This window comes from Pezoporus occidentalis, unplaced genomic scaffold (genome assembly GCF_034315485.1).
Source record: "Pezoporus occidentalis ecotype Australia unplaced genomic scaffold, CSIRO_AGI_Poc_V1 ctg44, whole genome shotgun sequence".
In the NCBI taxonomy this organism is placed as follows: domain Eukaryota; kingdom Metazoa; phylum Chordata; class Aves; order Psittaciformes; family Psittacidae; genus Pezoporus; species Pezoporus occidentalis.
Genome location: NW_026915769.1, coordinates 2,847,659 through 2,861,811, shown reverse-complemented (window position 1 = coordinate 2,861,811; position 14,153 = coordinate 2,847,659). Strand labels below are relative to the sequence as shown.

The 14,153-nt window shown below is 40.5% G+C and overlaps 1 protein-coding gene across 9 annotated transcripts in view; it reads right to left on the bottom strand.

Annotated features, from left to right (window-relative positions):
* The window catches only part of PRR5 (proline rich 5), a 93,286-nt gene that overhangs the window by 33,356 nt on the left and 45,777 nt on the right, over positions 1-14,153 (bottom strand). For 7 of the 9 annotated variants that reach the window (XM_062634903.1, XM_062634901.1, XM_062634904.1 and 4 more), the window contains 3 exons: positions 11,153-11,233; positions 4,659-4,707; positions 3,923-3,980 (listed from right to left, as the gene is read on the bottom strand). In XM_062634903.1, the coding sequence (XP_062490887.1) occupies positions 3,923-3,980; positions 4,659-4,707; positions 11,153-11,233 (188 nt within the window). The remainder of the gene's footprint in view (positions 1-3,922; positions 3,981-4,658; positions 4,708-11,152; positions 11,234-14,153) is intronic. The other 2 variants (XM_062634907.1, XM_062634908.1) reach the window with 1 other exon arrangement.

Genomic DNA, 14,153 nt, shown 5'->3' with positions numbered 1-14,153 from the left:
CATGATATAGTCACTTTTGTATGACATAAAAATACATGCAGTACTTTTCACAGTGCTTCTAAAAGCTGAGACTCCTGTAAGAAATACAAGAATAAAAAAATCATTGTTTCAAAACCCACTGCAGGACAAAAACCCTCTAAAGTGTGCTCTGAAGTGATCATTTTTCACTTTTGAAAACTTCAACACCAACCGGATAGGGAAACTCAAACCCTGGGATGTGGGACAACCTGAGATTTGAGGGCAGGACTGCTGCTGCTGCTGCTGCTGCCCCAGGAAGGGAGCCCTGCTCAGGATGGAAGCTCCCAAAATTTCTGTGCTCCCAACTTTGTCTTGGGTGTTTTTGGAGCCATCACTGACTACAGGATGGACTCTGCAGTGCTGCTGCCTCTGCTGCAAAGAACCCCAAATTCAGCCCTGGAAACTCACATCCATCTACAGCTCCCCAGGCAAGTTACCAAACAGCTGTCTGTCAGAAAGACCTCTGCCTCTTGCCAGTTTTAGTGAGCTCACATTTCTGAGGGTGGACATGGAAAAAACATGACTGATTTAATCGTCACCTTACCAGGATTTCTGACCATATTTTAAGGGGCAACCACAAAATGATATATTAAATTAAACCCAAAATAAACATAACAGCTTGATGAATTTTTTTTATTTGCTAAACATGCTCCTACATTTGAAAACTATTTAGTGGTCTCATATTTCAGTTTTTCATCTCAGCTTCGATCTCAAACTTTAGAGATAGTATATTTTTGATTTTCAAACTAGTAAAACCAAAAGAAAAATGGGTTGGATTTTGGTAGGTCTCCCCATTTAATTTGCTGATTTGATACTTTAAACCCAGCTTCCTTTGTGATTTATACAGAGCAGCTATGAAGGCCTTGACATCCTTATAGCTCCCCTTATGCTCTGGAAGCTGGTATTTTATATAATGGAAGAATTCTGTATTCAGCTAAAGAGTGCGTACTCTTTGGGGGTATTCTTTTAATGTGAAACTTGTTGTCTTTTTGCAGTTTAGGGCTACTGTCTTCTCATCAGAAAAGCTGTGTCCCATAGCAACATCTTAATCTGACCAACTGTACTGTCAGTGATGAAAGGTCACATCTAGAATTTATAGATAGCTGAAACTAATGGAAATAGTTGTCTCTAGGATAAATATACTGCTTAAACAGCATATTTAGACTAAGTGGTATTATGACTGCATCTTTGGAAAAGATGCACTTCTTTAAAATCGCCTCAAGACTCCCCAGAGATATTCAGGCTGTTTACATAGCAATAATTCTTCAAGATATGCCAAAACCATTTCATCCTTTGATGATGTATAGAATCAAAAAATCATTTAGGGTGGAAAAGACCTTTAAGATCAATGAGTCCAATCACTAATCCAGCACCGTCAAGTCCACCATTAAACCAGGTCCCTAAGCGCCACATCTACACATCTTTTACATACCTCCAGGGATGGTGATTCAACCACTTCCCTAGGCAGCTTGTTCCATGGCTTGACAACCTTTCTGGTGAAGAAATTTTTCCTAATATCCAATCTAAACCCCCCTTGGTGCAACTTGTATGCCCACATCTAGGACAAAACAGCATATTTAAGAGCACATCTAAATGCCACACAATAGCATAAGACATGAAATGAGGGTGATTGTAAAATGACACTTCAGGTGGAGGTTATCACAGAATGGTTTTGTTTGGAAAGGACTTTCAAGATCATCCAGTTCCAATTCCCCTGCCATGGCAGGGACAACTTTGACTAGGCCAGGTTGCTCAAAGCCCCATCCAGCCTGGCCTTAGATGCTTCCAGGAATGGGGCAGCCACAGTTTCTCTGGGCAACCTGTGACAGTGCCTCACCACCCTCACAGTAAAGAATTTTTTCCTAATATCTAATCTAAATCTCTCCTCTGCCAGTTTAAAGCCATTCCGCCTTGTCCTATCCCTACATGTCCTTGTAAAAAGTCCCTCTCAGATTTCTTGTAGGCCCCCTTTAGGTACTGGAAGACCTTATATTGTTATAAGGTCTTTCGGAAGCCTTCTCTTTTTCAGGCTGAACAAGACCAACTCTCTCAGCCTACCTTTGTAAGAGAGGTGCTTCAGCCCTCTCCTTGATGTTTACTTCCATAAGGTGACACTTAAAGAAGGTGCAGACAGACAAATGGCTCCTTGACCTGTCTGACTCCATTAGGTATACATGAATCCAGAGTAACTCTTAAAAAAACCTACAACATTATTTTGGACATAGCCAGGCACTTCAAGTAACTGGGACCTTAGTGCTTAGTTTTTGTTTATTAAGAAATTTTAGTCTATTTTTCTACTTTTCCTTAATTGAGCAGGCTATAACTGAATGAGAAGGAAGCATCCATGCTGCAGTTAGTCTTTCCTTTACTTTCTTTCTGCTCCTCTAGGCAGTCACCTCTCCTTTGATGAAAATCAATGGGAACACCAAGGCAGGACAAAAAACTGCAGGAACAAAATGATACAAACTAATCCATAGTCCCAGGAAGATAGCAGAATGCATCACACTGCCTCCAAAATAGAATCATAGAATCATAGAAAAGTTAGGGTTGGAAAGGACCTTAAGATCATCAAGTTCCAACCCCCCTGCCATGGGCAGGGACACCTCACACTAAACCATATCACCCAAGGCCTTGTCCAACCTGGTCTCGAACACTGCCAGGGATGGAGCATTCACAACATCCCTGGGCAACCTATTCAAGTGCCTCACCACCCTAACTGGAAAGAATTTCCTCCTTATAGCCAATCTAAACTTCCATGTTTAAGTTTTAACTCACTACCCTTTGTCCTATCACTACAGTCCCTAATGAACAGTTCATACCCAGAATCCCTATAGGCCCCCTTCAGATACTGGAAGGCTGCTATGAGGTCTCCATGCAGCCTTCTCTTCTCCAGGCTGAACAGCCCCAACTTTCTCAGCCTATCTTCACACAGAAGGTGCTCCAGTCCCTTGATCATCCTCGTGGCCCTTCTCTGGACTTGTTCCAACAGTTCCATGCCCTTTTCATGTTGAGGATACCAGAACTGCACACAATACCCCAAGTGAGGTCTCACAAGAGCAGAGTAAAGGGGCAGGATCACCTCCTATGACCTGCTGGTCACGCTCCTTTTGATGCAGCCCAGGATACAGTTGGCTTTCTGGGCTGCAAGCGCACACTGCCGGCTCATGTTCATTTTCTCATCGACCAGCACCCCCAAGTCCTCCTCTGCAGGGCTGCTCTGAATCTCTTCTCTGCCCAGCCTGTAGCTGTGCCTGGGATTGCTCCAACCCAGGTGTAGGACCTTGCACTTGGCATGGTTAAACTTCATGAAGTTGGCATCAGCCCACCTCACAAGCGTGTCAAGGTCCCTCTGGATGGCATTCCCTCCCTCCAGGGTATCAACCAAACCACACAGCTTGCTGTCATCAGCAAACTTGCTGAGGGTGCACTCAATCCCACTGTCCATGTCAGCGACAAAGATGTTAAACAAGACCAGTCCCAACACCAATCCCTGAGGGACACCACTCGTTACTGGTCTCCAGCTGGACCAGTAACCAGCCACTGACCACAACAATTTGTGTGCAGCCATCCAGCCAGTTCTTTATCCACCTAGTGGTCCATCCATCAAATTGATGTCTCTCCAATTTAGAGACAAGGATGTCGTGTGGGACAGTGTCGAACGCTTTGCACAAGTCCAGGTAGATGACATCAACTGCCCTAGCCCTGCCCATCAGTTCTGTAGCCCCATCATAGAAGGCCACCAAATTGGTCAGGCAGGACTGCCCCTTAGTGAAGCCATGCTGACTGTCAGCAAGCACCTTGTTGATTTTCATGTGCCTTAGCATGCCTTTGCTGCATGCTGAAAAAATGCATTTGCTGAAACTCCTGTGACAGATATAGGTAGCCATGCCAAAATCCAAGTTACCTTCATAAAACCGGATCTTGTCCCTTAGGATCACCATGCCTTTTGTGAGCAGCTGATTCTGTAAAATAAAATACAGACTACCTTTACTCAATTCTGTACTTCCTTACAGCCATCACATTACACATTTTGTTCTTTCTTAACTTTTGACAGTGAAGGGGGTCTTTTAATGATCACTCATCAAAGGACTCCTCCTGTGTCCACCTTGCTTAAATCACTTGGGACACTTGTCAAACACTAAAATAATCACCTGCTGATTTCAGGATACAGTACATATTCTGCGCAGTACAAAGTGCTTCTCAAACTTCAAATGGCTTACCTACAAAGCATGTACTGTCTTAGAGAAGCAGAAAAATACTGCTTCAACAGATGGCATGTACTTATTGCTAAATGTCTTTCCTATTAACTATACTACAAGGAACTTAACTGATTTATTCAAGAACTTACAATTTTAAGCTAAAAGAGAATGTCTGAAAGTCTACTGAAAGACAGCAATGTCATCCAGCAATACAGGACTGAATAAATCCATTCCATGGTTTGGGCTTCCACTATCTAACTAGATATACATATATATAAAATTCAAATCTCATTAGTCCATAAATAACACAACACAGAGAAGTCAGTGAACATCTCTGAATGGTTTCAAGGATCTCCAAATCAGCATTTAGAGCGGGTGAAATGGTTTTGCTTAGTAGCATATTAGGAAATCTGATTTAAATTAAAGAAGACACATGCCTACCTGTAGATATTCAGTAAAGAAGGATCCCAGTTCTGTTTTCAATAATTGCCTGTATTAAAAGAATAAGAAAAGACTCTGCATAATTGGCAAATTGTATTAGTTATGCAATGCATGGAAAAGGTGAGGTCACTAATAGCAAAATATTTTCATATGAACACAGAGCCTGTCAACAATGCCTAACTACAAATAGAGCAAACAGGTTCAACAATACCAAGACTCCCAACCAGCATTCTATGTGATCAAAAACATCTGTTGTGCTTTTAGATGGCTCAGTTCCACAAATACATATGAAAGAAATTAAGATTTGACAAAAAGAGGATGCTTTCCCTCTCACATCTAATCCTTTTACAAATGCTGGAATTGTTTTCCTGCTGTGCTAGGGCTTCAGTGGTGCCTGACATTGCAGACATGGGAGAACTCCTGGTGCTCTCTGCCCATCTGTGGGTCTAGGCCAAAAACTGAGCATGTGACTTGATGGCATGTTCACAGCCAAAACATCCCTGTCCTGCTTGAGGCTGAAAAAAAGAGCTGTGCCAAAATATTTAGAGAGAAACCCAAAGCAGGATGACAATTCTGTGGGTTTTGTTGCGGGTGTGAAACTTGGCCAGTTTCCACTGAAAGGGTCATGATTTTCCACTCAGGAGACTCAGAACAGCTTAAGTTTCATACATTTTCAGTCAAAAAGCAGGTAGGAATTTAACAGCTTAGCTCTGCCTATTATGACTCCTTTACACTAAAACCTACAAAGCAAACTCACTGAGCAAACCAAACTCATAAGCAAAAAAATTCCCACAAACAACCCTCAAATTTGAAAACAGAATTCAATCCGATTCCCAAGCCCAATGTTTGTATCCAGATAAAACTCACTACACATTGCTAAAAAGCTGTATTAATGTCTCACACATTGGGTCCTAGATATACTTCTCTGCACTCAGGTTGCTATTTAGATGCATAAATGAGAGGCTGGACCTCATAGAAGTGTAGTCGCAGCTGGGTTTTCTAAACACATGAAAATCTGGCCTGGAGCTCCTTTGAAAACCTGACTCTATGATCACCTCAGGTCTCATGAAGAGTGATATGAAATTCAACTTAAAATCTAAATGCCTACTTCACTTTGGGTAGTTCTGTAAGTTATAGTTTCAGTAGCATGTTATAATCTATCTCTTTGGGTTATGTCTTTAACAAATAACTAATCAAGTTTTTTAAGTAGTAAATAAATACACGTGGTTTAGTTAGTCCAGCATATCCATACGCTCCATGAAAAAGTCTGCAGGAGCTGGATCTGATGTTTTTAGCACCACATGCTTCAGCACAGCCTCTTGAGATCTTCTGAAAGTTCAGGGAAAAGAGAAGGTGGTCAATCTCTAGGAGGCTGAAATACAGTATCTTATTTATTTATCTATACTGCCTCATAGCACCTTATGTAAACACTCCAGGCATAAATGAAATAGAAAATAAACAAAAGGAAGGAGTTTTTCAGATGTTCTTAAGCATCAAAATCCTTTTCAGCTAGAGACAAACTATATACAGACCAAAATTTTCAAAGCCAGCTCAGGCTTTAGCCATAGACCTTTCCACGGATGGTCATTGTATAGCTAGGCTCCTTGGCCTGCTCTTACAACATACGGGAGAGAACAACCCCTGCAGTGCCCAGAGACTCCATCCTCAATGTTACTCACTGATAACCTCTTAGCAGGGGTTAAAACTCACTTCCCCCAAAGACTGTTAAAGTCTTAAAGCCTTAAGAGTACGTCAGCGAGTACAAGAATGTTACAGACAAATTGTAGTAATGCTCACCCAAAGTAAAAATTTACTGTCCAGGTGGTGTGATTTTTTTTTCTGGATCAGAAGCAATGGCAATGAAGGTTTTCCTCACTTTTAACATAAATAATAACTATTTTTAGGGTTAAAGTAACAAGAAAGGTTTTTTTGCAGTTTTGAGTTTTCCTGTGATAGAGACAATTTATTCCCATACATCTCTTTGTGCCACTGATTCAAAAAAAATCTTGATACTTTATACTGACAGGTTTTGCTTAATCTTCTACCCTCTCCTCAAGCTAGCAACTCACTGAAATCTAGTCCCAGATTCCTCATTGTCTTGAACAGGCAATTTGCAAATACCTTAGCTTTTCATATTTTAGGTTCTACTGATAATTCCTGGTATTTAGGGCAGGAAATACAGAATTATGTTCTACTTGTCCAATAACTAGTCCTCTGATAAAATCCCACCACATTTCCATTTTTTCAACTGTAAGTGAACTAAACAACCCCCTTGTAGCTAATTATATGCACTGGACTGCATCACACCAACCAGTACTTAGCTACATTAGCATCTCTATTTACAGGGTAGAGGAAGAACTGACAGCACAATTAATGTGTCTTGCTTTGTGAATCCCTAATAACACAGACACTTCATGCTACTTAATTAATTTCTAGTGAAATAGTGAGGCCCTCAGGCCACATCAGAGCACTGGTGTTTGATGTCCTCTGCACCCAGATTCATCTCAGATTCATTTAAAAGAGATCCACAACAAAACTGGGTCCAAGACATTGCTTGTAATTTTGTTTTTTCAGCCTTGCAAAATTTTTCACAACAAAAATCAGCTAGGTTGTCACCTGTCAGATCTTGGATCATTCAGATTACTGAATAATCATAGATACATGGGCATCATGATAGAATCCAGGTAAAAATCTGATTAAACCTAAATGAGATCCCTGATCAGATAGAAGACCTCACTTCAAGCACATCTGATTTTGAAGCCAGTCAAGGGCTCTTATGAAGCTTTTCTGTCATTGGTATCAGGTGTTTGCCTGAAGTTTAATAACTACATAAATTAAGATGATAATATACATTCACACAAAATATGATAAAATAGCTCCTGAGTTTTCTGCAACCTCCTGCTGCTGCTTCTTTGGTTTATTTTGAAATTAACTCTTGCAACATTACTCAGAATAGAAAGTCTAACACTGTATAATATCTGTTAAATAAAATTAAATGAAGCAAATGCAAACATGCAATTTTACTAGATTTGAACTCTTGCTGTGAAAGAGGAAATGCCACTAAAATGTGCTTTGTTTGCATCAAATCAGTATCCTGAAACTCAGAAAAGAGGCAGCTATAAATATGTATTAGCTTAATACAGGACATCCGGCTTCCACTGTGTTTCCCTTTCCTTCTTTTTCTTCCTTGATTTACAAGTGGTGTAAATAAACACTTTGAAATGACATAAGGTACATGAAATGAAAACGGAAAAAACACTATACAATTCCTATACAATTATAATCACATGCACCAAGAGAAACACTGAACAGTAACTATATGCATATAGATCATGACTTTTGAATCAATCCCCTATTAAATCACCTAGTAAGGGCTCATAAGAAGTAATGTACAGGCCATACACTGGCGATACTCCCAGTTACTGGAGTATCTTCTCATCACTTCACTATACTTCATTAGCTTTAGCAGTTATTCAGGAGTTACAGTAATATGAGAGAGACACAAATCTCACACTGTTTTTCTGTAGTAGGGCTTCTGAGAGCTATGAAACTCCATATTTAAGGCCACTTTCTAATTCCAGAAGAGTGCAAATGGTGTCAGAAGACATTGGTGTACAAGTGGCAGCTTTTGAGAATCAAACCTAGAAAAGTAAATGGTATTGTACAATTTGTACCCACTGATATTTTCTTAAATAATTAGTGCATACATAACCAGGGTTCAAAGCCTCGAGATGTGTGTTCAGAAAAGGAAGTTATACATATTTGTTTGCATGTATGTGACATGCAATAGTTGAATATATGTGACATTCCTGAGTCAAAATGGTGATGTGCAAATATTGCAGGTTAAGCTGTTTATAAATATTTACACCTGGTCTGTGAGTCAACTTGGATATTCATGGTTTAATTATGAAAGTATCCCAGAATATGCTGTAATTAAAGTGGTAAAATAAAATAACTTCTTTTATTCCTGTTATTGTTGGAAAAAACAGTTGGAAAAAAACTGTTTACCTGAATGCTTCTGCACTCAAATTCTGCCCAGCGGAAATAATGGCTATTTGTTTCTTTGCATTTATGTACTTGTGGGAAAAATGCATCTAAGGCAATCATGAGGCAAAATACACTTGTTCCAATTCTGAGGTCATGTTTATCAATCAGGTATTTTTGTATTCAATAATAACACTAACCCAAAGAAAGTTATTTTGAATTAAATAACAATAGCAGTAAGCCAGATATTTTTGGCTTGTGTCAAATCAGTATTTCTTAGTTATGCTTTGAGCTGAATTTAAGTGAGGCAAAAGGGCTTTGTATGCAAATCGTTAGGAGGCCCTAAAATGTTATTGACTGTAATCAGCAATAAAATGAAGCAAACACCAGGAATGCAGTAGCTTCTGGCAAGAGGCCATGGCCGAGCATGTGAACAGGCATACTTAAAAAATACCACTACTATGCTCTCATTTACAGACAGATCTTCTGGCTGTTGCATCCTATTTGCTCACTCGTAGTTTTCTCAGCTTAACTTTTCTATGAATGAAGCAAGCAGGACACACATGAAAACACAAAAACAAACTCAGAATTGTCTCTTGAGAGGGTGGACAGCTTTTGGCAGTAAATTAGAAGGCTGTTCAGGCCAAGTTGGACACGAGAGGGAACAACCTCAAAGCAGCAGTAGAAAAGAACCATCCCTGAAAGCCATGCTGCATCTCTCCACTCACTCATCCCAGGACAGCTACGCTGCTGGTGCCTCATTTATGACAGCAGCTTGCTAGCTCAGTCTAAATTTCACAGTATTTTGTGCATCAGTTCAGGTAAAAGTCACCAGGCATTCCCCCAAAGTGAGTGATCAGCTGAGGTAACAAGAAAGCAGTGTTATCCTTACCCTAACAAAAAGAAATGGGTCTATCATGTGGAAGCAAAGCCTATCATAAAATGGAAAAAAAGAACAGTCTATTTGTAATGTCTGTCTTCTGTTTGTTGGTTCATACAAGACTGTATTTGTCTCTGTCACATCAGCAGATAATTTTTCCTCTTCTCCCTCACCAGCAGATGAGCATCCTGAGGCAAATGCATTGGGCCAGGAAATCTCAGCCCAGAACCATCTTTTTTTGTCATTCAGATAAAGCTAAAGAATCCTAACTACACTTCCAGTAACAATGATTAACTATTATTCCAATAACTAACTTGAAATGATTGATGGATCATGCTAACTGACAGCCATCCTAGAAAAGCTATTCTTTATGTGTCACTTTCTCCCCAGAGAAGCAAGAAATAGCTGGAGAGTAAGTTTCTTTTAATTTCGAAAGACAGAGAGAGCAGGAAAAAGAGAAATCACAGACTAAATGTCATTTGCCTGGATATTTCCACAAACAAAGGAACCAGACAGGGCCAGCTATTCCAGACTGAGAACCAAACAGGGAGAGATAATCCCAGAATATCTGGATATTCTATGGATATTGTCAGATTCTGGAACATGGATTGATTGGGAATAAGCAGTAAGGGAAAGGGAATCACTGAGGCTCTTATCTGAAGACAGCTAGGAAGGTAAGAAGCTGTCTGTCTTTTGGAAGTGCATATTCTTTCCTACCTTTATTCTACGGTGTTGGGCATCGGGCCAAATTTGTAAAATGAAATCTGCTACACATTGCCCTTGTCAAGGAGAGAGGGTTTAGTAAGCAACTAGAAGTGCTAGAAAACGTAGTAAAAAGTGAAGTGCTGTAAATCCAGGTATCAGCTTATCTCTTGGTAAGCTTATCTTTACAATTATAATGTAAATAATTGGAATGGTAAGATTTTCAGCTTCTCTCTTGGGGGTTTTTTTGGTTGGGTTTTTTTTTTTGGTGGGGTTTTTATTTTTATTGGTTGGTTAGTTTGGTTTTGGGTTTTTTTTTCAGTTTAGTTTTTCAGGAAGAAGAGTTCCCATTATACATCTCACTCCTATTTAGTCTGTTGCAAACGGTATGATCAAAGTATGAGAAAGAAGTAGGAACCTTAAACTGTGTTACTAAGGTCACTGTGTTGAGAAGACAGCTTTATAACACAACATATTCAGCTTGTGCAGAAGAAGCAGCTAGATGTTAGGGACCACCAGGCTTTACACCCTTTGCAGATGAAAGGGAAGGACTTCAGAGCTAGGCCTGACACCTATGGAAAGGCCATCGTTGTTGCAGCAGAATAGGGCTGCATTACTAGAGGGGGTCCCCATTTTCCTTTCCTTAATTTCAATCTGGTATGTCAAGATAGACTAAACCAATCCATCCTCCACACATCTGAGTATCTCTCTTGCAGAAGGAGGAACTCAGTTCCTACTGTGCAATGAGGTGCTGACACACACATCAGCAAAAACTATGCACTGAGGCCAAACTGACAATACTGGTTGAAACTACCACTGGGAAAAAAACCCGCTGTAATACTGCTGTAGGAGCTTTCTAGCACAAGTGCCAGCAGACAGTTCTGTGCACAATGGCTAAAGACATCTTGTGTAAAGGCAAGTCTCTTACCTGACTCCTTCATTGAGGTTGTAAAGTTCATGGTCCGGGAGACCCTTACGCTGGAACACCGATATTACTCCATTGTGGATACTGAAAGAGGACATCAGGAATCATTAGCAATCAATCACATTTTAGAAGGGTATCACTTCCATAATAAGCCTAACATCTCTGCGTAGGCACTTCAAGACCTTTTAAAAGTCATAGATGACTGCAGGTACCCCATCTCAGATGCCTTAAAGGGAATTACTGCCTAGAAAATAGATGGCATCTTTAAAAATCAGTTCTTTTTTATTTCCTCCAACTTCAATATTTGCACATCTGAAACCACCAATTTCAAAAAACTTAAGCTTATTTATTTATTTTAGGTACTTTAAGCATATTAAGTAAACTTCTTACATATATATTATGTTAAGCATATGTTAAGTATTTTAAAGTTTATTTTTGTCCCTATGGCTCACTACAGATACAAGTAACAGCTTCACTATGAGATCGGTGATGGTATTCCTGCAATTGTCGGCATATATTTGAACTATGGTTACTTGATTTCTTTGTCAACAAATCAGCATTTATCCAGGCTAGACACTATACCTGAAGTTTAACCCACAATACAGAATCAAATTACCAGAAAGCAATCTCAAGAATGGTTAGTTCTTAAAAAAAGAGTAACAAAGAAACACTGGACAATTATGAATTTTAAGTCAATTTAACCAATCTCTCATTTACTTTCAAAAATGAAACAAAAGACAGTGGATAATTGGTTACAAAGACTGATTCCTATCACTGCTAAGTCATTTTTCAAAGATGCATACTCTTGCTTCAGCTAAAGGAAAGGAAAACCAAGTCTGTGCTAAAAGAACAAGTCTAAAGTTCCTAACGCAGACAGCAAGAGAGGCAGTGATATGCTCAGCATAGGCCAACCATCTGTCCTACAAAAATGTTCCCTTTTCATTTTCAATGACATTTTAAACTGTTCTGCAAGCAGGAGTTCCTTAGAGGTGATGACTTTCTTTTGCAATCAGATGCAACCAAAGACAGGATTGAAACCACAATATTCTCTAGCTCAACAGAAAGTCACATACCCAACACTGCCTGTTTCTGGGGCACGTAGTCACCAGCCCTGTAAATTCAAGGATGCTCAATGGCAAAAGTCTTCAAGGTACTCTAGGTATCTGGCAATCCCCATGCTTAACAGGGGTGCTTACCAGTCCCGTGAACTCAACAAGGCTGCACCTCAAAGTGAGCATGTGCTTCAAGATGAAGGTCTGAAATGCTCCTGAAATACACCTGACACAATTAGTGTGATGACACACCAGCCTAAATCACTAAGCTTAGGTCTGACGACAGTGGTAAAGAAATGCCAGTGAAAGGTGAGACCAAACCTGTTTCCAGCATTAGTAGAAAGGAGCAGAAGCCTTACTCCCCTTCCTCAACACGGTGCCACCTTTCATAACCTCACAACTTTGACTCCAAAAGGAAAGAAGATTCATGTGGTCCCTCCATCAGCCCATCACCACTCCTTCACTCTTGGAGCTGCCTGGGAACTTCTACCACATTTAACTATGGAATGGAAGCTCCAAAACCAGGTCTTTAAGGTTTCAGCTGGCATAGAGGAGCATCTTTCAGTGATCAAGAACGTACTGCAAGATAAGCTCAGCCTTTATTCGACATGCACACAGATGCTTCAGCTTCCCGAAGATAGCACACAGCCTTCATCCACTCTACTGTTCATACTACTGCTACTCAATTTCCAGTATGCCAGCCTTTACTAAATTGACCATTCCCACTGCTGGCAGTGACAGCAAGTTACTTCATTTCTGTCTGACTCAGTTACCCCATGTGTAAAATAAAAATGATGGCACTGATCACTAAAGGTTATTTTAAGATGTATTCAAGAAAATCATAACAATGAGTGTGATTACCAATAGCAGTATTAGATGCCATCATTGTCACTGTTTTTCCTTCTTCACTCACAATCCTATCTGCAAAGGGAAAATTGACATTTTTGGCATGTGGCTCTCCCTATTCAAGGCTGCAACTGAGGAGATGACATCTTAAGGCATATTACAAAAAAAAAAAAAAAACAGGGAAGAAGTCTTCCTGCTCTGTGCCATTTCTCATTCTGTGTCTCTCATTCTGCATGCCTCCTCCCAGCCTGTACTCCACAGTAGCAAGGAACAGCAACAACAAGCCTCAGGGACACTTGGGGAGATGCATTTAGGAGCCACTGAATTAAATCTTACCCCAGAACATCTACTGAAAATAACTTCCAAGAATGAGAAGCTACAGCATGCATATCCCTCCTGGGGATGCAGTTTTACCAGTGACTCCACAGTGTCCTTTTTCTGAGCTTTGCATCTGACCCCCCTCTGCTCACACTGCACTGGAATATGGTGCAATGAAGCAGCAACCAACTTTGGAGCAATGGAAAGCAAAACAGGGACCAGATTTGCCCATCCTGGAGGTACCAGGATTTGGGGTTGCCCAGTCTTGTGAAGAAGAGCTAAAGGTGGCATCTGTTTATAAGGTCTCCAGAGGGAGGAAGCCTGATTCCTCCTGGTGAATGAGCTTGGTCAGCTCTGCCTGGTGTCAGCTCCAGGGCCAGATCCAGCCACAAGCAGCTGCTCCTACTGCAAGGGGATGTCACTGCAGGCACTATGCCAGGCAGCAGTGGAGTGTGCCTGGGGACCTCAGGTGCCCACATTAAACCTTCCCAGGTCCACGGTAAGACAGCTCCTTTCAATGCTTGCTGGGAGCAGAAGACTGGGCTGGAAGGTAAACCCGATGCTATGCACTGAGAGATGTGAAATGCAGGCACACAACAATGCTGAAGAGCAAAGAGATGCACTTTTAGACAAGCTCAGTCACATTCATCTGTGGAAAAAGGAAATTAAAAGTGGCAGGTGAAGGATATGACCTGCTGAGCAGAAATGCACAGGCAGATAAAAATAGGAACCACTATCTTCTTTTTTGCTCCTTTGACAACATTTCCAAGGTGTTAAGCATTCCTTCT